The sequence below is a fragment of the Acipenser ruthenus genome, chromosome 8 (genome assembly GCF_902713425.1).
Source record: "Acipenser ruthenus chromosome 8, fAciRut3.2 maternal haplotype, whole genome shotgun sequence".
Taxonomy (NCBI): domain Eukaryota; kingdom Metazoa; phylum Chordata; class Actinopteri; order Acipenseriformes; family Acipenseridae; genus Acipenser; species Acipenser ruthenus.
The window spans coordinates 12521082-12544958 of NC_081196.1; the positions used below are offsets into that span (position 1 = coordinate 12521082).

The 23877-nt window shown below is 38.2% G+C and overlaps 1 protein-coding gene across 1 annotated transcript; it reads right to left on the reverse strand.

The window, feature by feature from the left end:
- Positions 1 to 6705: 6705 nt before the first annotated feature.
- On the reverse strand, positions 6706 to 23390 carry LOC117972631 (kelch repeat and BTB domain-containing protein 3-like). The gene is made up of 3 exons (XM_059028519.1): positions 23047 to 23390; positions 21685 to 21925; positions 6706 to 14826 (listed from the first exon to the last, which is right to left on the reverse strand). Exons 2-3 carry the CDS (start codon positions 21909 to 21911, stop codon positions 13221 to 13223), a joined length of 1833 nt encoding a protein of 610 aa, XP_058884502.1. The 5' UTR covers positions 21912 to 21925; positions 23047 to 23390; the 3' UTR covers positions 6706 to 13220.
- Positions 23391 to 23877: the final 487 nt, after the last annotated feature.

Sequence of the window (23877 nt, forward strand, 5' to 3'; positions counted from 1 at the left end):
AAATACAACCTACACAACGCCACTATTAAATCCATTCAAGTTAACTCTGCCAGTATCCATTGAATAGTGGCAAGTGAAAACATAAACTTGACATAATGAAAGACAGTCTGCAGTTGCAACAAAAACGCGTGTTTGACAGAGAGTGAGGTTTTTTATTGAAGCATCTGACATTTTGTTAAATAATCGGATAGATAAAAATGAGGTGATCTGTAAAATTCTCTCCTGAAATTGATTATTGTTTATTGTTTAAATAGCAGTGAAATACTTTTTTTTCACAAACAAATCAGTAAAGATCATTTTAAAATAAAATTGTATTTTGTTTGACATCATCCTTTTTATAGCCGTGCAGTGTTTTATCCATTCTTACATGATGCATTGAGCATGTAATATAAAAATATATAGAGTCCTGTGTGAAAATAACACGGGGGGGAGGGGGGTTCTTAAAACAGACTGACCTGCACCTACTGCAGGCCCACGTCATGTTTCAGGGTTAGGTTGTTAGATAAAGGAACAAAAAAATGAATTCTCTTTCCTTGGGTATGCACTGTTAATAAATCAGTGTGGTAAAATATATATTTATATAATTATGCAATTGGGAACTCCTAATAAATTAATTAACTGAAGATTTTCTGAGAGTATATTGGAATAATAGCTAGACCTTAAAATATATTTACAAATTATCCTCCTTATCTAAATATTCTGACACATACAAATAATGCAATACTGAACCACAAAGAATACCAAGCTGCGTCAGCGCATCACAGCTGGCAGTGCATCACAGCTGACAGTGCATCATGTCTGACAGTGCATGACAGCTGACAGCGCATCACAGCTGACAGTGCATCATGTCTGACAGTGCATCACAACTGACAGTGGATCACAGCTGGCAGTGCATCACAGCTGGTAGCGCATCACAGCTGGTAGTGCATCACAGCTGACAGCGCATCACAGCTGACAGTGCATCACAACTGACAGTGCATCACAGCTGGCAGTGCATCACAGCTGGCAGTGCATCACAGCTGGCAGTGCATCACAGCTGATAGCGCATCACAGCTGATAGCGCATCACAGCTGATAGCTCATCACAGCTGACAGTGCATCACAGCTGATAGCGCATCACATTCAAAGTCAAGGATATGAGTACTATATTTATTACCATTGAGCTTTCTTATTCTCTGAAGGTTTCAACAGTATGGCAACTGGTGGGGATTGATTTAACTGGGCCATTGCCGCAGACTGCTGATGGATACCAATACATACAGTATATATATATATATATATATATATATATATATATATATATATATAATATAAATCGCTACAGACTACTTCTCAAAATCAGTGGAAGCCTTTAAGACTGCAAAGGAAGTTGCAAAGTGTCCGTGCACTATAGTATATTGACATGGCTGTCCTCTCCAAATCCTCTCAGATTGAGGAAGAGAGTTTGATAATGAAGTGAGTATTTATAATATAGATTTTGTTTTGCAATTTAGATATGGTTAGTGGTGTTTTGATTATGTAATGTATTTACTAAAGAGGCAGGTCATGGTTAGCTGTCCTATTATTGCTGTATGTTTGAGTGCAGTATTTAAGACATTTAAGGTTAAATTCTTTACCACAAGGCTAAGTTTTCACCAGGGTTTTAGTCAATTAAAAAATGTACTAGTACCCAGAGGGTCCCAGAGTGAAAATAAACAGGTTACCAGACTACACAAGCAAAAGTAAATGCTTTCTGAAAATAGGCCTATAACTCAGTCTTTGGTCTATTTAGATTCATGTAATAGGGGACAAATTTGCATTTTTTATGATTCGTTTTTTGCATTTTTTGTTAATTTTACAGGTGAATAACTCAGTGTGTTCACTTCTGTCGATAAAATGTAGTGTGACTGCTGCCTATCACCCCCAAACCGATGGCCTTGATGAGAAAATTAATCACAACATCAAGAGGTAATTCAACAATGGAGTAGCTTTCTTTTTACCATGGTGATAATGCAATGTTTCACATGTCTGAATGTTTTGGTCCACAGTTTTAAGTGTCACTTCATTATGCATAAATAACATGTATTAGTTATTGCTATAACCAAATCTTATTGCCATTCATTTAATTTTAGGGCTCTTGCAAAATTCGTTAATGATCACCAAAATGACTGGAACATCTACTTGGATGTCATTTTGTTTTCACTGAGATCAAAAGTCCATACCAGTACAAACTTTAGCCCTTTCTTTCGTAAAGGCAAAAATTAATAATTCTAAATCACAACAGACACAGAAAGAGGTATATGTAAAACGCGTGCTTAAGCAGTACAAAGAAGTAGTGTACAGTGTAGGAAACCAAGTTTTATTGTACATTAAGGAATCAGCAAGGAGACATTCTAACGACAATGTAAATCATATAAAGCCCCACAGACAAGCGAAGTGGCAAGGCAAGCAGTTGACATGTCCCCTGTGACAAGTGCTTCTCCAGTCTTACAGCAGAGAGATGAATTCCAGGTACTGACAGGCACATGTACAGAAATATGTAGTTCTCCATTGACAAGCAGTTCAACAGTGCTGGTGCACAGTGAGGCCATCAGTGATAGTAAAGAGTTAGAACCTACAAGCAAAGGTCACTTGTGAAAACTTGACAGAATATGGTAGTGTCTCCTCAAAAAAAGACATGGAATCCACAACTCAAAATGTGGTTTCAGCCAGGCCAAGAGGATTACTAAGCAGCAAAGAGAAAGGTACTGTACAATGTAGGAGTTGCTCAGTTCATTGGTTCAAGTTTCAGTTCAGTTACGGTTGTGTACCTTCATGTTAAGGTTTTCATTGGTTCATGGGTAAATGATTTTGAAAGATCAGTTCTAATTCTGATATATTACAGAATGTAGAACCATTACATAAAGGGCTACGTCATTTTTACTACCACTGTTTTTCAAAAAAGACATTTATACTGATTTGCGGTATCCATTGTGCACCATAACCTATTTGTTTTCAGGTTCAGTACACTGTTAAAATCAAACTTGGAGTCAGACTACAAACTAAAGGTCTTCCCTGGTCCAAAATAATATACCAGACCCAACCCAGAACCGACAATTTTTTACCCAAACCGACCCGATCCGAAGTAAAACTCTTATTAGACCAGGCCCCTTATGACTGTGTTTTGACTGAAATGTACAGGTTTTAACCCACTAAAGCCCGGGTAGCTCATTTGGAGGGATAAAAAGACCTTGCTGGCTGTGTCCAGTTTAGCTCCCATGAAACTCATAGAAACAGACATTTTTTTTAGAATTCCCAAGGAAATGTCAATTCTATTGTGGACATGCACTCCTAACTCAGGTTTACAGACTGTATTCAATTAAATTAACAGCTGTAATCAACAGTGTTTGTACCTACATTTGTTTATTTGACAGGAGTTGTATTTCAATCTTAACCATAGCCACTAATTATTTTTTCTCATTTCTGTAAATAGTGCATTTAAGATATTTCACAATAGTAAACTGAATCCAATTTTCTTCTGCTTCAAATAATTTTTAAAAACACAGGGTAGCCCATGTGGAGCAGTCATTTCTGCTTCTCCAAATGAGCTTCCTCGTAACTGTTCGATTTAAGTAGCTCATTTGGAGGGGAGGTGCTATTTATCAGACTAGTCTGAAAATCTGTACTATGGGAGGCCCATTTGGAGGGGGAGAATCAGATTTCCAGAACACCAGAACACTAACCCATTTACAGATGCATTTGTAGAACAAAGCATTGCTATAGAATCGTTATGATTCTTTCCAGAGTTGTGACCTGCTGTCCTATACAGTGGTGGGATTTCTAGAAGTACTGAGACTCGACATACACTTGCATTGCATCTCCAATCACATATGCACATATTGTTGTGGGTATTTTTGGAATAAGATACATTTTATTTTATGACACATTATGTCAACAAACAATCAAAGCCTTGAAATACTACAATAATATCCTTTATGCCATATCATCCTGCTGATTCCCTTTTTATTATTATTATTATTTATTTCTTAGCAGACGCCCTTATCCAGGGCGACTTACAATTGTTACAACATATCACATTACACATTATTTCACATTATACAGATATCACATCATTTTTTACATACAATTACCCATTTATACAGTTGGGTTTTTACTGGAGCAATCTAGGCAAAGTACCTTGCTCAAGGGTACAACAGCAGTGTCCCCCACTGGGGATTGAACCCACAACCCTCCGGTCAAGAGTCCAGAGCCCTAACCACTACTCCACACTGCTGCCCTTTACCATACTTAGAAATCCTGGCCTAATTCTGTAGTCTATATCAATAAACCACATTTAAATTCTTCATCTGAGACGTCACAGCTTGTGTTGCCAAATTGTTGGGTGATCTCCTCCCTCTGACTACATTAGAGGCAACTCCAAATCATTCTGAATTCCAGACTGAACTGGGTGGGAACAGATCAAGTTAGCTGCTTGAGGAGTGTTAGCCACACTGCAGACCCTGAGCTTTTATTAAAACACATCTCGTTGTCCATACAGGTAAGGAACCACAAGCTAATTTCTTGCCTGTGTATGTCTGTATGGATTCTATAAAGGGATGAAAACGATGACAGTTATATTTCATATTAAAGTTTCAAGAGAGACAGGTGGTATGTCTGTACAGGTAAGCTTTAATACAGGTTTGATGTATTTATTCACACTCCAAAGCATTTTTTTTTTTTTTAAGTTGAAATCAGTAAGAGGCAATGGTCATAACTTGCAGGGCATTTTTATTCCTAAGTGCTAATTGCTGTATTCATGAAGCATTAGTTTGCACAAAATTGCATACAATAGGACTGCATATATGCATAATGGTGTCCTAATTCAGTAACATTTTATTCTGCAAAAATAAGGAGTTATTTTATAAGCAATTAACCATTTAATTAGAGTTCAGTTAACCCTTTCAGTCCTGAAATATTTGTATCAAAATTAAATTATATAATTAAAAATGAACTCATGAGAACAGGACAAAAATGATTTTTTACATTTATTTATACACTACCTTGGACCTAGGAGTCACGTGAGGTTCCAAAGGCATATGTTAACATACGGTGCTAACATAAGGCGGCTCTGCTTGGTGCTAACATTTCAGTGGTTTTATCAGTGAGTTTGGCTGTGTGCATATCGACTTTATAATGTATTTTTAATTTATATTATTTATAAAGAATGTACAGTAAAAACAGATTAACCTGTTTTGAGATTATTCAGAAAAGCACAGGGAGACATGGATGTAGCTCTGTGCCCTTTCCCTGGTTGTGCAAGACTTGCAGTAGGATTGCAGGCTATACAGGACGTGTATTGTCTAAGTCAGATGATGATTCTTCAGATTGTCTCTTGAATTTGATGCATTTTGACCCATGGAACGATGTTGATCGTATTAAACTGCCTACCCCCTCCAGGCGTTCATTTCCAAAATCTAGAAAAGTAAAGTACACTAATGGTATTCTAGAAAAAGAACATTCGATTCTGTGTGCCAGAAGTCGTTGTAAACATAGCCAATGACACGTACTATCAATTTTGAAATGTGATATTACACTACAGCTGTTGACTGAGGTATCAAAGAATCCTCTGGAACAGGGCAGCCTAAAGATGTGCGAAAGCAGAGTAGATTTACAAATCTTTGTGCCAACGCTTATATAAGGCTGTTTGAAATCCCTGGTTTGGTCTGTGTACAGGATATATTTTTAGAGTAAGAATGTCCACACAGGCTTTGAGAAAGGGTGACAAGTTGTGAAGTAATTCATAAAGTATATCTAAGTTTTAGAAAGTTTGATTTAAGTCTGCTGCCTGAAAATACATAAGGTTGGCTTCATTATGTCTTCATGGTTAACACAAATGTATTATTTATCAGAGCCAATGAACAATGGGGAGATGAAGTTAGCTATCATGTATACATGTCAGCATTTATTGTGTCAGTAGGCAATGCTTTTGTTCAAATAAATAAATAAAACGGAACCCTTTATTTTATTTGCAACAATTTCCAGTAATTGTTATAAGGTATTTCAAGTAATATTGTAGTATTTTTAGAATAACTTTCATCAAATTATTTTTAACAGTTGTACTGTGTAACAGAGAAAATTATCAGAGAAAACCTCAATAAAACTCTTTATGAAAATTAGTATTTTACATGAAGTGAAACCTTGAAATTCACTTCAAAATAATTGCAAATATACAATGCCCTTCTAACAGGTGGCCCTATGTTCTATTCGAAATCCCAATTTTAACTCCAATAACCACCTTAAAAAGAGGTGGCAATTGATCAATGCTATCATAGTAGTACTTACATATTGTGACACACTTTTGTTTGGCCTCACAACATAACGTAAGACTGCATGTAAACCAGTGCTAACAAAACTATCAAAAGTGGACAAAAACTAAATACACAGCCTTGTTTGATATGCCTTTTCCTACATTTAACAATGAACAGGCACCGTTTGTGCAGCAAAATCCATCCAGGAAATATTTCATATTCATTACGTTTGCTTTCAGGATTTCTACTGGGACACAGAACAATCCATCCTTTCTACTGTCAAGATAATTCGACTGAACTTGCAGAGAGTGCACCGATCAAGGCCTCACCCACACGAAAAAGGGCAAAATGGATCGATCCGCACAAGAACTCTTCCTGAACTTCATGATCGTCTTGATTACTGTGCTACTCATGTGGCTCCTTGTGAAATCCTACATGGAGTAAGACTCTGCCCAATGCTACCTGGATTCCTTCTAAAGAAGCATGTCTTGTATTGATCTTGATACAGTATGTGAGAGCAATTTAATGAGAAATATGCATGTGTGCATACTGTAGGTTGCCTCTTCTACATGGGGCATAAGCTTTGCCGGCACCAGTAGGCATGTCTGTACATTGATAAAAAAAAAGGAGCCAGAACCTGATAAAGACCACCAAAGATTGGCCCTTTTTACAACAATGTATGCAGCTAAGAACAAAACTATCATGTTCTGTGTAACCTTTACCTCTTTCTATCTCTATTACTACTGTGTAGAAATTGTAATCTGCTCAGCTAAAATGTTCACAGTTTCTGTACTATGCAAGGAATATATCTTATTGCAAACGTTGCAAGTAGATCGCTGAAACATAATACTGTCAGTAAAAGCATTGCACAGCATTTAAATGTTACAAGGTTTCATTTAACCACTGCATATCTGCTGCACAGTATTTCAATGTAAAAATAAATGCTTTCCGTGTTCTGTTTTGGTTTTTTTTTTTTTAAATATTGATACAGCACTATCCAAATGTTTATGATAAGCTGTTTAAATGGTTTATCAAATGCATGTTTTGTTATACAGTCTTCTCTTACATTTTAAGTTTTTTTTTTTTTTAATTAATATAGGATGGGGGGTTCCCAACCTGGTTCATGTTGAAAATTCATGATGAAAAGTTTATAAGAACATAAGAACATAAGAAAGTTTACAAACGAGAGGAGGCCATTCAGCCCATCTTTCTCGTTTGGTTGTTAGTAGCTTATTGATCCCAGAATCTCATCAAGCAGCTTCTTGAAGGATCCCAGGGTGTCAGCTTCAACAACATTACTTAAATTAATGGATCTACCATAGGTTATATTTGTAATGTAATGAATCCTTGTGCAATTTTGCCCATGTTTAGGTCATTTATTTTTTTGCATTGATCTTTTTTAGTGTAGCCTTTACTACAGTAATGAAACTTGGAAGTCCAAGATCAGCTCTAATCAAAACATTGGTTACATTTACTAATCGTAGTCATTGTGACATTGTGCTGGCCAGGTATTTTCACCCTTTAAAAACCATGCCACATTGTTTGATCAACACTATTTTAACTACATGCCGCACCGTACTATGTCAGTGCATTGTGGGCCTCCTTTGGCATCTTATATGGCATGATGGAGTGCCAGGCCAGCAGGGTGTCACAGTGTTGTCGAAAAAAAGCAGTTAGTGTTAATATTTGAGTGCACTGATACTCCATTCCAATCCGGGACCTGGTTCCAACAAGGTCTCAATGAACTGAACAGCCAGGTTCAATTAACAATTGAAGACCAGGCTGGAATAAGGAGCGGGGCTGTTCAATTCAACAATGAAGGACATGCTTGGATCTTCTTCTAGCTGTTTCTGAGGTCTTTTTGGAAGGTCTAATGCCACAGTAAAACACACTAGGTTACATAACATAATAGGTTACATTTCCTTATTTATTTTTACAGCCCCATAACCATTGTGTGATGTTTGTAAACATCCTAAATAGTTATATTGCAATTACTAAAATATTGTGTTTTTCTGAATACAGATAGATAGATAGATAGATAGATAGATAGATAGATAGATAGATAGATAGATAGATAGATAGATAGGGATTGCTTTGCTACTTTCAGGACCTTTTTCACTGTCTTTTAGTGTAGAACAAGTACACTGGACCACAGATATGGTTAAAACAGGTGCCTGTATATTTATTCATAAACACAAACCAGCAAGACAAAACCTAACTTAAGGATGCAGGGTCACAGGTCTGTTGACAGGTTTCACACCCAGAGGCGGACAGACAGCCTACAACTTTGACCTGCTTAAATACCTGCCTGCTTAAATTACAGGCAGGTGTTCCTCATCATATAGAGCCAGGTGATAATTATCCCAGCTCTAATTTCAAACCATGACATTCTGGGGGATGTAGTCCTGTTACCAACTTTCTTAAACCCATAGACTACAATGTCCTCCCCCTACTATATAGTTAGTTGCCTACCATAAACATTTGAAATGCATGCTAGATCACCCCAAATGTCTTTTTATTGGTGCCAGCACCACCTAGTGCACAGCTAGTGTACTGCTTGAAAAACAAGAGGAAACTTGATCCAAAGGGGCCAATCACTATCTCACTAGATGGTGCTGCCTCTTACTTTTATAAATACACGTTGACTGATCTAACCTCCATCACAAATATCTGTGACAGGCAACAAGAATCGAAGAGCAGGTCCCGAACGGAAGTGAAAATGCACCTCACTATTCAAAGAATACAACAAACAAACACAGTATTTGAGTAAAGGCATTGAGAACCACTCAGACTGATTGCAAACATCATAAAAGGGTAACAGGAGAGTAAAACTCAAACTTAAGAACATGAAACCTGAAGCTGCTTACTCATTAACTTCTTTAGCTTGTGGTAAGCTTGTAGGCATCTGGAATGTTAACAGAATCAAAAGCATGGCTCGGAGATTGTAAAGTATGTGCAGTGTTACTGATGTGAATCCCTGCAGCATTGAACTATATCTGCGCCAGTAAACTGGCTAACTTATTATTACATCCTGTTAGCCAACATCAAATACATATTCAGCTGTTACTGGAAAGTGTCTATTATTTCAATATAGCTGCGTTCAATATATGCAAAAAATGCAATAACATGAAATAAATAATTAAAGCTTTGTCCAGCACAGATGCAACAGTGATTAAAGTTACATTATCTCCACAATAGACTCAAGTTTAGGATTTGTGCAAAACACTGTGTTGTGATTTTAAAACAGAACATTATAAGTAAGCAATAAGACCCAACACATAGGTCAGTACCAGGCATTATACGAGAAGTCGAGGGCACTATTACAACCAAACGGTCGTCTAATGCCCGGTAATGCCCGATGTGGAGGGTCTTATTGCTTATATACTTCAATGTTTCAGCACAATTAACTATCATTTTTATTGATTTTAACTGAATTTATGTAGGTTTTCCTTCTTTTTTTTTACGTATCCTTCCACATAAGCACTCTTAAATGAACGTTCTATAAATATAGTCCTCCATAACGATCTTCTCTATAAAATGAGTGTACAAAACAGCGTTTTTAAAACTGTATACTTTTATTTGAATAAACAGAGAACAAAAGATTGTGAAAAAAGATTATTATTATTATTATTATTATTATTATTATTATTATTATTATTAGTAGTAGTAGTAGTAGTAGTAGTAGTAGTAGTAGTAGTAGTATTATTATTATTATTAGTGTGCAGTTATTAAAAATGCTTCCGTGGAAATAAACTAAGGACAAAGATCTGAAAAAAAGATTATGCAATTGTAATAATAATAATAATAATAATAATAATAATAATAATAATAATAATAATAATAATTAGTCGTTTCCTTGGTAATTGATTTGAGTATTTCCAGATATCAAGCAGTTATTAAAAATGCTATTATTGAAAAGGTTTTTCAGTTTGTCTGACAGTACTTCTCTCTGTACTACTTATAGCAACTGTAGACATCACAGAGGTGCTCGTATTTTCCAGGATGTTTTGATTTAGCCATTCCTCAGTTGACATCTTATTGGGTCAGTCTTGGGTCCTCTCCTGTTCTCTCTCTACACCCGCTCCCTGGGCCCCCTCATCGCATCCTATGGTTTCTCATACCATTTCTATGCTAATGATGCTCAGATTTTCCTCTCCTTCCCCACTTCTGACTCCACCATCTCCTCCCGTATCTCTACCTGTCTGTCTGCTATTTCCTCCTGGATGCACTCGCATCACCTCAAACTCAATCTCTGTAAATCTGACCTCCTTTTCTTTCCCCCCTCCTCCCCCTCCTCTGATCTCTCTATTTCTGTTCCTCTGGAATCTACCACACTCTCTCCCTCTTCCTCCGCTAAGAACCTCGGAGTCACCCTGGACCCCTGCCTCTCTTATTCCCAGCACATCTCCACTCTGGCACGCACTTGCCGATTCTTCCTGAGCAACATCCGAAGAATCCGACCCTTCCTCACCAACTATGCCACCCAGCTCCTGGTCCAGGCCTTGGTACTTTCCTGCCTAGACTACTGCAACTCCCTCCTGGCTGGCCTCCCTGCGTCCGCCACCCGTCCGCTCCAGCTCATCCAGAACTCTGCTGCTCGCCTGGTGTTCTCTCTGCCTCGCTTCGCCCACGCTACTCCACTACTCCGCTCGCTCCACTGGCTCCCGATCACCGCTCGCATCCAGTTCAAGACTCTTGTACTAGCCTACAGATGCCTTGACCAGACTGCACCCAGCTACCTCCAGACCCTCAAATCTCCCTACACCCCCACTTGACCACTCCACTCTGCCTGCACTAGAAGACTGGCTCTACCTCCTATACGCTCCCCTGCCTCCAGAGCCCGCTCCTTCTCCACCCTCGCTCCGCAGTGGTGGAATGACCTACCTACAGATGTCAGGACCACCCAGTCCCTGACCACATTCCGGCGCCTCCTTAAGACTCACCTCTTCAGACAGCACCTGTGGTACTCCTCTGTTTTTACCCTGGGACACTATCACCCTTCCTTAATTGTGCTTTATTTGCTCTTATCTGCATTTAATCCTGTACTTCAGAGTACTGTAATCTGCCAAGTGTTTAATCTGTAGTATTTTGTAGTTAATCATATCTTGATGTAATTATCACTGTCACTGTTATCTGCTGTAGTATTGAATTGTATTTTGTCACACTTGTACTTGCTTGAACCAAAGTCATTGTATTTATCTTGCTCTTATTGTATTACTTGTACTGTAACACTTGAAATGTATTTGCTTACGATTGTAAGTCGCCCTGGATAAGGGCGTCTGCTAAGAAATAAATAATAATAAATAATAATAATAATTAAAAAGGGTGAAATTTACTTTAAACGACATTTTGTTAATAGCTGATGAAGTGATCTTGTTTGATTTGTTCTTGTGATGCGGTTACAAAGATTCTAAGGGCATATATCAGGGATTATATCCCTTTAGTTCAACCATATTTAGAATGCATGGAATCATTCCATTGAAGTATATTTACAAATAGATTTACAGTTACAGTTGTAATCAAAGGTTTACATACCCCAATGGAAATTTATAATTTCTCGAAATTTCTCAAAAACAAAGAATTTTAGGAAAAATCTTTTGTAGCAAAACTTTTGCTTTTGTGGATGAGGAAAACAAATTACAAGAAATAGATTTTTGCAAAACTCCAAAAATGCTCATTCAAAAGTATTCATACTCTGACAAGGAAAATGAAATTAATAGTTGGCTGAGGCACCTTTAGCAATAATAACTTTTTAAAAATGATTAGGATATTTGTCAATGAGCTTTTGGCACGATTCTTCAGTGATTTTTTTTTACCATTCTTCAATGCAAAATTGGAGAAAATTGGAGAAATAGTCCCTCAAACAAGGTTCTATTATGTGTTGAGGAGGCTGTGTGGTCCAGTGGTTAAAGAAAAGGACTTGTAACCAGAAGGTCCCCAGTTCAAATCCCACCTCAGTCACTGACTCATTGTGTGACCCTGAGCAAGTCACTTAACCTTCTTGTGCGCCGTCTTTCGGGTGAGACGTAGTTGTAAGTGACTCTGCAGCTGATGCATAGTTCACACACCCTAGTCTCTGTAAGTCGCTTTGGATAAAGGCGTCTGCTAAATAAACTAATAATAATAATAATAATAAAACTGGAGGTTTTCAATGTTCCCATTTATTGTAATTAATTAAAATGAATGCAGCCTGCGTGCTGGTCTCAATCGCTCCGTAAACAGAGCTGGCATAACCTGTAATGCCTTGTTAGGAAAACGTCATAAGGACAATTGCTTAAAGTTTTTAAAATTGCATTTGAATGATGGACATGAGTTCTGGTCAAAGGATTGGTGGAGTGACGAAACAAAAATCAAGCTATTTGGTCACGCTGATAGTCGCTGCGTTTGGAGAAAGTCTGGTGAGGCGTACAAAGAAAAGAACACCATAACTACTGTCAAGCATGAAGGTGGTAATATCCTTCTATGGGGCTGTTTTTCCTCTAATGGCACAGGAAATTTAGTTCCAATATAGTTCCAATACATGGTAAAATTTAATCCATAGCAAACCAAAAGATATTAGCCAAACATCTGAAACCCTCGGCTACAAAACTTGGTTTGAAGCGCAACTGGACGTTCCAACACAACAACGATTCAAAGCACACATTAAAATCTACTTCAGAATGGTTAAAGAAGAATAAAATCAAGGTTCTGGAATGGCCTAGTCAAAGTTTCAATCTAAATCTGATTGAGAATCTTTGGTATGAGTTGAAGAAGGCTGTGCACTAGTCTTCGGAAGTTTAATTAACTGGAACAATTTTGCATTGAAGAATGGTCAAAAATCAATAAAGAATCATGCCAAAGCTCATTGACAAATATCCTAATCGTATAGAAATTCTAAATTTCCATTGGGGTATGTAAAATTTTGACTACAACTGTATATATATATACTGTATATATATATAAATATATATTTTTTTTACATTTCTGGATTTGATTTCCATGGGTCTCGATACCTGTTAAACTGCATCACGTGACAATGAAACTCTGTTAAAGCTCTTGGCATTGGTGAGACTTCCTCCCATTCCGACCGGTTGCTGTGATACACTTGTACTTCATCTGTTATTTCATCTGGTGCATAGTCCCCTCCTAGTATGTAGATTTTGTCTGCAATTCCAATGGCTCCTGCATTGAAGCCGGCACATTCAAAAGATCCTTCCCCCTTCCACACGCATGTTTCCGGGCAGAAGCTGTACACTTTGTAAGTGGACAAGTCACATATGTACAAGGTGTTGTTTACGGGCACGGCTTTGACTAAGGTGGCATGAAAGAACTGCCCAAATTCGGCAACCAGCTCAGACCACTGGTCTGTACTGGCATTGTACCTGAAGAAACAGTCCAGCGATGGGTTGAAGATATCAGATGTTTCCAGTTCAGAACCCAGAACATAGATGACACTCTCGCAGGCGCAAGCTTCTGGATAGTAAATACCTCTCGGCAGAGGACCCACTGATTTCCATTCTTTACTGAGAGGGTTATAAACCTCCACGTCTAACAAGCTTTTGGTGTTCCGTGGTCCTCGAGTCTTTCCACCGATGACGTAGATGTTATTTAAAGCTGTGACAGATGTGTGCATTGTTCGAGGTTTCTTCATCGGGGGGACCAGAAATAAGTCATTCTGGACTGGGCAGTAGCACCAGGTCTCATCTGTGGCATCGTGGAAAGATTCAGCAATATGCACCCGCACAGCCCTGCAGCAATTCCCTTTGCAACCACCGGTCACAAACAGCTTTTCACCAAAGCTGGCAAAACTGGAACCAGAGAGATCGACAATATGGGTCTTAGGTAGCTCTTTCCAGTGGTCGGTTTCAATATTGTAGCAGAAGGTGTGCTGAATTTTTCCATTCTCTTCGGTCTTGTGGACATAAATATACTTGTCAGTTGTAGAGGGCCGGGCGTCATTAAAAATTCCGCTGAGCTCCTGAAGGCTTTGGGTTACCTCTCTAATGGTCTCAGTGCACTCCATATTGCTGGCCAGCAGACTCTCTGATCGCGAGAAGTCCTCTAGAGTCTCTTTGGGCATTTGATGCAGTCTTATGAGTTTGATCAGGTGGGGAAAGAGTTTTTGCCGGTTCTCCAGATCATGCTTTGTCCACTGGAGAAGGACTTTCAGGACAGTTTCTTCATCTGGAACGCTGAGTTTGTCCGCTTTGAGACATTTTTTCAGGATCTCAACATTCATCTCCAGGAAATCGGACGATTTTGTTAGTGAGTGAAAGTGCTGCACCACAAAATCCAGGGCATGATCATACAAACTGGTAGAGCCATAGCCCTCTGATAGGGAGAGCAGCTGCAGGCAGTTTGTGAGGTCAATAGTTTTGATAAGAAAACCACTGCATGCTTTAGAAAGGATGGCAACCTGCAGAAAGGAGGACAGCTGGAAGAACATCTCAACATTTTCTTCTGTGATCTCTGTTTTCCCTGTGTACGCAAAATCCAGAAAGGCCCTTACGGCTTTCGGGGACAAGTTGTTCATCGTCACACTCCCAGCATCTCGTTCTCTCATGTTCACTGCAAACATGGCCCTGAGAAATATATAAGAACAATTTAATTATAAACACCAAAATGATGATACCTACTGAAAATGTTTGCATATTGTCTGGCATCATTAGAAAAAGGAAAAATGTACTTTTTGTTTTACTTTCAGAGTGATGGATAGTGTTTTTTTTGTGTGTAAAACACACCTAGAATATGTTACTGCATGGTTAATCATGGGGCCCATCATACAATTATAGTAAAAATCTGTCCACATAAGACACCTGATAAATATACATTACACATCATGCATTAACATATTCAGAATTTACCTTGAAATTATCTTTGAAGACAATTCTTTAATCACTGTTAAAATATAATTGTACTGTACTTAGATGAAACACAATATTGTTCATAGTGGAAACATTAAAAAAAATCCAGTTTGTGAAAGCTGTGGTTTTGCATGTGTGATGCGTACTGTATATAGATAACACAGCATCGGGTCGGGGTGTTGTATGATACAAGCTAGTATCGGCACCACAAGATGTCACAGCAGCTTCCCATGAGTAGCTAGCACTGCCACCAGGGGACTTTCCAGCAACTATGTCCCTAATCTTGATAAATAGCTTGTTTGTTTGCCTGAAATGTGTTATTTCAGTGGACAGTATCTAAGGATTGTGATTGTTTATTTATTTATTTATTTATTTATTTATTTATTAGCAGACACCCTTATCCAGGGCGACTTACAATTGTTACAAAGTATCACAATACAAAGTATCATATTATAAAATATAACATTACAGTATATCATAATACAGGTAACAGCAGTTATGAAAGTGCAATAAGATCAAATTAAAGTAAGAGCAAAATAAGGAGTACAGTAAATTATAAGTAAGAGCAAGTTCGACTAAGAGCAGTTAAAACTTATAGTAAATAGTTGCTTAGATGGAGGATGGACTGCTTTATTAGCCCCTATATTAAGATGATGTTCCCTCCATGGCAGGTTTAAGGCATACTCATGGGGCAACTGATGGGAAAACTAGATATTTGTACTGTGGTTTATTTGATTGGGATTGTGACACAGCACATAGTGACACCAGGTGGCCAACCATTGTAATTGCGCTACAGATCTTTAAGGGAAAGTCAAACATAACATTCTCTGCACACCCCTATATTTGTTTTTTCTTTCTTTCTTTCTTTCTTTCTTTCTTTCTTTTGTATCTAATCAACAGCTAAAAGTGTGAGGGACATTAGTTATAGGTAGGGGTCTACTTAAAACGCGGTAAATTTACGTATTTTTCACGGGTATGTTGCGGAATAAAATTAGGATTTTGCGGACATTTCGCGGACATGTTTAAACATTAAATAAACCAAAGTAGACAGTATTTCAGAACACTATTAAAGGCGAGTATGCAGCATCCCCCTGCAGTTGACTTGCACATACAGACTGCACGTTTTGCATCCACTGAATTGGCTGGAAGATAAGGCAAAGCTTTGCCAAGTTATACAGACGTGGAAATCGATTAGAAACAGCCCAAAAACTGGGTTACACAAGGGCGGGCATCTGGCATACTTTAATAAAGTCAATGTGTGCAGCACGTTCGTTGTCATGTTATTTGTCCCATCCAAGAATTTATTTTATTAGTACCGAGTCAAAACAAAGAAGACGTGGCTATTCGGGTCTAAAATTCCAACTGTAAGCAGCAGGTTGAAGCGAGGTGGCTGTGCTGGATCGTTTTAGTACTGATTTAACTTGCAGACAGGAATACTTCTTGTCTGGGCTGACTTTCCAGTTTGGTTTCTGAAAGCTGTTTATTTTACGTTCTGTTCAGTAGCCTCTGTAGTAGCCTTTTGTTTAATGTGCGATTCTGAAGCTAAATAGCGATCGATCGTATTTTCTCCAAATACACATTAAGATATGGAAAACAATTACCTCAGTCTGCATGTAGTTTATTTGGGAAATATCTTGAAACGATCATCAGCCGAAATATACTTTGCTTTCTTTGTCGTCCATTTCTACTATTTTACCTCCAATGCTGAAAACTAGATTTCAGCAACCTAAATCAAAACAATGCAGCAGTGACTTTGTCCTGCCCCCTCCTGCACAGTACAGGTCACATAAAAGCAGTAAAGACGCACTGATAGGCTGATTAAAACTTTGTCATTTGAATAGTAAACAAGAACGTTAACTGCTTTGGAGAATTTATTTTGTAAATGTTACTTGTGGATGTTTTTTGTTTGTTTTTTGCTTAAGTGCAATGCACACGTGACGGTGAAGGAATCAAAAAGGGCTATCTACAGAAGGAAGATACGTAGTTTGCGTCACTTGCGTTGTGCAGTAGTTCATTTAAACAAGTTTTGTTTTTTTTCCTCTCCGTACTTGTTTGTATGCATTGGCCCCTAAGAGGTGAATTTCGCGGTGACCCCTCAATTTCAGGATTTCCGCGAAATCCGCGAAATCGCGATTTAGGTAGGTCCCTGGTTATGGGAGGTATGACACAGGCCCGGTTTTTGGGATGGAACCGCATAACAGTCTCGCGTTTTGATTGGTCCATGTCTGTCACATGAATATGTCGTCACACGAGTGGAAAAGCGTGCAGGCATTTTTAACATTGTGATCAGATAGACTAGAGTGATCTGCTTTCCACAACCTTACCATTAAAATATAATGTGGTATTACACTGTACTGATATTACAAACTATGAGGAATTACTTTATATAAATTATCATGTTATGCAAGAAAGTAGAATTGGCTTTCTGTGGTGATGTACTTTTTTCTAGCATATATCTATAATCGTTTTTGCGATATATTTTAATATAAAACATATATACGCTATTGCAGTTTTGTTACAGGATACATTAGTTTATCTCTAATGTAATCACAGTTTTACATATAGACTGCCCCTGTTTTCATTTACGTCGCAAATTCTGGGCCGCTTTACTTTTCAGATAATGTCCCAAATTCTGGGCTGATTTGGTTTGCAGATAACATCCCAAATTCTGGGCCGCTTTGGTTTTTAGATAACGTCCCAAATTCTGGGCCGCTTTGGTTTTTAGATAACGTCCCAAATTCTGGGCCGCTTTGGTTTTTAGATAACGTCCCAAATTCTGGGCCGCTTTGATAACATCCCAATTTCTGGGCTGCTCTGGTTTTCAGATAACGTTCCGAATTCTGCATTTTCGAATTCAGGCCAGTTTTTGAGATATTCTGCTTAGCTGACAGCCGAGTTTCTAAGTCATGCATGCACAGTTTACCATAAACTGGACCGTTAATTCATTTAAGAGTACATGAATCAAAGTTAATGTATTTTTTACTCTCCTCAGAAAACATTTAGGAACATGGTATACCAAAAAAAAGGTCATCTCATTTGCTTATGTAATGTCCATCAATATATAGTGAGGCATAGGGGTTTATCAGAACTTCTGGGTTTAAGAGACCAGTGCCCTTCAACAACTTCAAATAAATCCTATTGTATTGTATTAGTCAGCATTTCCCTTATCTATTCCTGATCATTTATACTGTAGGTAAGGGGTTTTCAGCCTTTTTTTGAAACTGTACCCCTTCTATCTGGAGGTTTCAGCTCGAGTACCCCTTTACAATTTTCGCTCAACTGAATGGTACCTCAGTTACAATAAAATGGAGAATAATCTGATGAGCCCCCCCCCCCCAGTTTATTTAATAAATCTGGGTGACAAACTGCTGGTTTAGGACAGAACAACAAACAGTAAGCTTAATTCTTAAAACTTTTAACTACAAGTATTTGGGTGCACAGAATTAAAAAGACAAGTATTGGGTTAGGAGCACACCTATTTTTTTGTAACTTTGACGGCCTTTTGTAAAAGTTTGAAGGCCTTTTGATACCCAGCATACACTGCAATACCCAGCAAAGTTATACACTGATATTCTGATAGCACAGCAATTCAAATTAAGTTTGTAATTGGTTGTGTTCCTCAAATACACAATAAAAAGTGATATTTATAGGGTATACAGTTATACAGCGATACAGTGGTTTCATACATCTAAGAACAGGTACTGCGAGCATCTGGATTCATACTCAGAGGTACTCTGTAGCCTCCTGGGACATTCTCAGCTTGTTTGACACCCTCTTGTAGTTGCCCGTTTCTGCATATAAAGCAAAATGCTGTTTGTCAATCTCTTTTTTTTCTTATAAATCAGTCTTTGCAGGAAACATTCCAAAAACACTTGAATCAGTTAGGGACTACCAGTCTGACACTACAGGCCTTTAAATTGCAGTACCAATTTGCAAGTTGCTAAGTGGTTGCGTTCCTCAAATTTGCACTGCAAAGTGATATCTTAAAGAATAGGGTATATAGTGCTTTTTTTCACCTCCCCTCGCTTTTGGTGCAAAACTGTGCTCCGATACACTCAGGCTGATACTGTGATCACAAAACACTTGGAATGGACTTAAATTGGTGCTTCTGTACTCTTTTTAGATGCACAACAATCTTAGCTAAAGAAAATGGGTTCCTTCGAGTTCGTAAGACCCACGACCGCCATTAGCTGAGCCTTACCCCGATGGTGTTTTTATAATGGGATTTGCCATAGGGAAGGGGGTGGTCTCTTATCGTACCCGTATCTCCACGACCCCTGGGCCAACAAACTCAGAAGGACATTCTTTGCGTGCACAAGAGTCTTAGCTAAAGAAAGACATCGGCCACGGGTTCATACGCCACCCCACCGCCAGATGGTGGGCGTTGCCCCAAAGGTGTTTTATAATGGGATTTCCCATAGACATTTTTCAGGGTGCTGTATCTCGGGTTCCGGGGGTCCCCAAGACTTGAAAATCGGTATGGAGGTCCACCTCGGGGCCCCTGTCGATCCCTCCAAGCGATGTGTCCCCAGCTAGAAAGGACACCAGTTTAGACTTTTTTTGCCAACCTGGAGCTCAAAAGCTATTGGAAATGCAACCTTGACATGCCATCATGCTGAAAATGTGAAAATTTGTTGAAAATGTAGCATTTGAAAACGGGTGGCTCCCTGTGAAAGAGGGCCCCCAAACATGACCCTAGGAAGTTCAACCCGATTTCTAGGCCCCAGGGTCATGGAGATATGACCCCGAAAAGGGTAGTTTTTGGACATTTTTGACAGGGCGTATCTCGGGTTCTGTGGGGGTTAGGAACTTGATTTTTTTTTTTGTGTTGGGGCCCCATGGGGCCCCGCACAAGGAGTCACCATTTTCATGGTTCAAATGCCAGGACGGCTTGGCAAAGTGAATTTTTTCGTCATGACATGAGTTTTTGGGTGAACCACCACACCTTTTTAGGGGGTGGTTTGGGGTGCTCCCCTGAGTCTATATCACTTTGAATGGTGTTTCTACGTACTCGGGTTCGATAGATATGCCTGAAAATGTGTTTTATAACACTGCCATAGACAAGAATGGGGCTGAATACCCAAAAATATATTTTGCAAAGAATTGCTACGGTGGGTGTATGCGTGCAGGGGTTGCATGGTGGTGTGTGCGTGCAGGGGTTGCATGGTGGGTGTATGCGTGCAGGGGTTGCTTGGTGGTGTGTGCGTGCAGGGGTTGCATGGTGGTGTGTACGTGCAGGGGTTGCATGGTGGTACACGTGTGTGGAGGGGAATTGGAGTTCAGGTTTTGCGCACAAGAGGGGCGGGGAAAAGACTGGGAAGGGTAGGGAAAAAGAAAAATTACTACAATCATTTATTTTCACTTTCGACTCCCAGTCTCCTTACCATCACTTTATGATTTTATTTTGTGATTATTTAATTATTGTCAAAATAAACGGCCTTCATCTACTCACAGTTGCAGTCTCATTTCTGTCCAAAAAGAACCTGAAACACTACAATATATTGATGGACGTTACATAAGAAAACGAGATGTCCTTTTTTCGGAATACCATGTTCCTTCCCAAAAATGTGTTTTAATATTAGCCTTTAATAAAGGAAAACGACTGCTTAAATTCATTTTCATGTATCTATTTCAGTGCAATGTAGTTTCTTCATGTAATAAGAAATACGTTTAACATTTACATTTTTGTTTTTTTCATTAAAAAAAAAAAAAAAAAAAAAAAGATTTCTGGGGAGAGTAAAAAATACATGAACTTTGATTAATGTACTAAGGGTTACTCTCAAATGAATTCACGATCCAGTTTATGGTAAACTGTGCATGCATGACTTAGAAACTCGGCTGTCAGCTGATTCCCCAAAACTGGGCTGAATTCGGAAATGCAAAGCGGCCCAGAATTTGGGATGTTATCTAAAAACCAAGGCTGCCCAGAATTTGGGATGTTATCTAAAAACCAAGGCGGCCCAGAATTTTGGACGTTATCTAAAAACCAAGGCGGCCCAGAATTTGGGACGTTATCTAAAAACCAAAGCGGCCCAGAATTTGGGACATTATCTGAAAAGCAAAGCGCCCCAGAATTTGGGACGTAAATGAAAACAGGGGCAGTCTATATGTAAAACTGTGATTACATTAGAGATAAACTAATGTATCCTGTAACAAAACTGCAATAGCGTATATGTTTTATATTAAAATATATCGCAAAAACGATTATAGATATATGCTACTTGAAAGAAAAAAGTACATCACCACAGAAAGCCAATTCTTACATTCGTGCACAACATGATAATTTATATAAAGTAATTCCTCATAGTTTGTAATATCAGTACAGTGTAATACCACATTATATTTTAATGGTAAGGTTGTGGAAAGCAGATCACTCTCTCTATCTGATCACAATGTTAAAATGCCTGCACGCTTTTCCACTCGTGTGACGACATATTCATGTGACAGACATGGACCAATCAAAACGCGAGACTGTTATGCGGTTCCATCCCAAAAACCGGGCCTGTGTCATACCTCGATAAGATATTGTATAACACAGCAGTCTACAGAAAATGTCTTTGTTTAACATTGTGTTACCTGAAGAAATCACTGCAGGCTGCCAAGACACATCGGTGGCACAGGATGGTTTCATCCTTTACAAGTATTCTGAAATCAAAAAAGAGATTCTCTTCTCTGAAATTTTGAAGGATATTCAGAATCTGACGACCATGATCCTCAACAACCAAAACAACGGTGTTATTCTCAGCCACTCCATTGCAAACAGCCCTTCTGATTGGATCACACATGTTTTCCATGTCTGCCATTAACCTGTAATAGACTGGATACAAAATGAAACATCCGTTTATTAGATAAACCCAGTTTAAAGAATAAAAGTCATGTTCACCACTATATATATATATATATATATATATATATATATATATATATATATATATATATATATATATATATATATATATATTCACATATTGTAAACATATAAATGGTACTATCTTTGAGCTGAATAGACTATCCTGGATAAATAAACTGAATTTGAACTTGCTAAAGCAATTGTGTTAAGCCAATCATTGAAACGTTATACATGAACTCAACCTTTATAACTTCTTGAGCAAGGTATAAGACAATGCTAAATATACTTTCTCACATGATGTTTAAATGCATTTGTACTTCCTTATTGATTTTTGGTTATGTAGTTCTGCATTGTTGTTCTTTTAAGAGAAAAATAACAACAGGGCTTTATTACTCAGTGTTGACTCTATTTGTAATTAGCAGATCTTTTATTTATTTATTTATTGTTGGGAGATTATGTATCTATAAATCTGTTATTAGGAGGGTAATTTCAAATAAATAAGTGGAGGCATTGTTTTGAGCAGCCTCAGCAGAATTTAGCCATGTTAGGTTTTTTATTTTTAAATAAAGAAGAGTGGGCTCGAGCTCCGTGAAGATTTCCTTCTACCGCTTAACATTTGGCACATTTGATTTGTAAAAGCAGATGACAATGTCTTTCTGTACTAAATACTCCTTTTAAGTGAACATTTTTCCTTTCTTTTAATTATTCAAACTGTTTTTTTTGTTTGTTTGTTTGTTTTTACGGTATTTAAAGTATGCAAGAATTTATTTTTTTGCAAAAAAAAAAATGTAAAAATGGCATGCACGGTAAATAACTTTACATTAAATGCTTTAGATAACTGTATCTCAACATGAGCTCAAAAAACAGCACCTCAAAAACACTCCTTAATTGATCGGCAGTGTGATAATAATTTAGTTAACCAGTTAATTTTTGTTAACCAGTTTTAGCGCGTCTTATTTTAGTCTACTATGGTAGTCTCAGCTACATAAGAATGACCCATTTAAAAAGTAATTAAATGTCGTTTTATTTGTGTTGGTGTTTAACTATAAGTTCTAGATTCAAACACAGAAGCAGTCAATTATACTCACCTCAGCTTTCAGCACCTCGGCCAGCGTAGTTTTTAAAAAAATACCGGAAGAGCGAGGTCCATATTGAAGCTGCAAGTTACTGGAGGAAATGATGTCAGTGCAGTGGTACGTTCCCTGGCACTTCTTGCACTGTCTCCTGGTGTCTTCAAACGTATTTAACTGTTGACTACCCTGACTGGACAGGACGCTGCAATGCTGTTGTATAGCATGTCTGTGCACTACTAAATGAATGTTTTCCAGAGGCAGAAGTCGTGGGCGATGTTCAGCTGCATCCACCCACATAGCAACACTGCTCGGTCAGGGATTAGAGACAGGTTTGTACTGCATTGCAGTCTAGTAAATAAATAAATAAATAAATGGACAAAGCAACTGGAATATACCTTAATACCCTCCATAATCCAGAATACAACTGGGATATTGTATTGATAAGTGACTTTAGACCATTACCAAAATAATACAGCAGTAATAAATCTAGACACAGACCTGCCCAATATAGCAAAACCTGCATTATCCGGAAGCGCCGCTAGATTACCGGTCTTGTGTCTGGCTTGCTGTCATAGAAAATGCGCTGAGGAGCCCTCAAACTCAGATATTTAGAGTACATTGTATTGTATGCTGTCTATGTAAAAGTACGGGGGTAATATTATTAATATTAAGGAGGCTTTCTGGATTGGGAAAGTCATAAACTAATTTGCAGTTTGATTCGATTATCTGAGCAATTTGACCCTTTGATGTTAGTTGATTAGCAAAATGGAACACAGTACATTAGCTATGCAAAATGTACAGGATAAATAAGCATTGTATATGTTGTGGAAGTCTCCTTGTCTCACC

Bases quoted from the DNA above. Each gene is read 5' to 3' on its own strand.
- LOC117972631 (XM_059028519.1), bottom strand. From the start codon at position 21,911: ATGGCAGACATGGAAAACATGTGTGATCCAATCAGAAGGGCTGTTTGC. The intron at 14,827-21,684 runs GTAACACAATGT...TATATTTCTCAG, and splicing joins GCCTGCAGTGATTTCTTCAG to GGCCATGTTTGCAGTGAACA.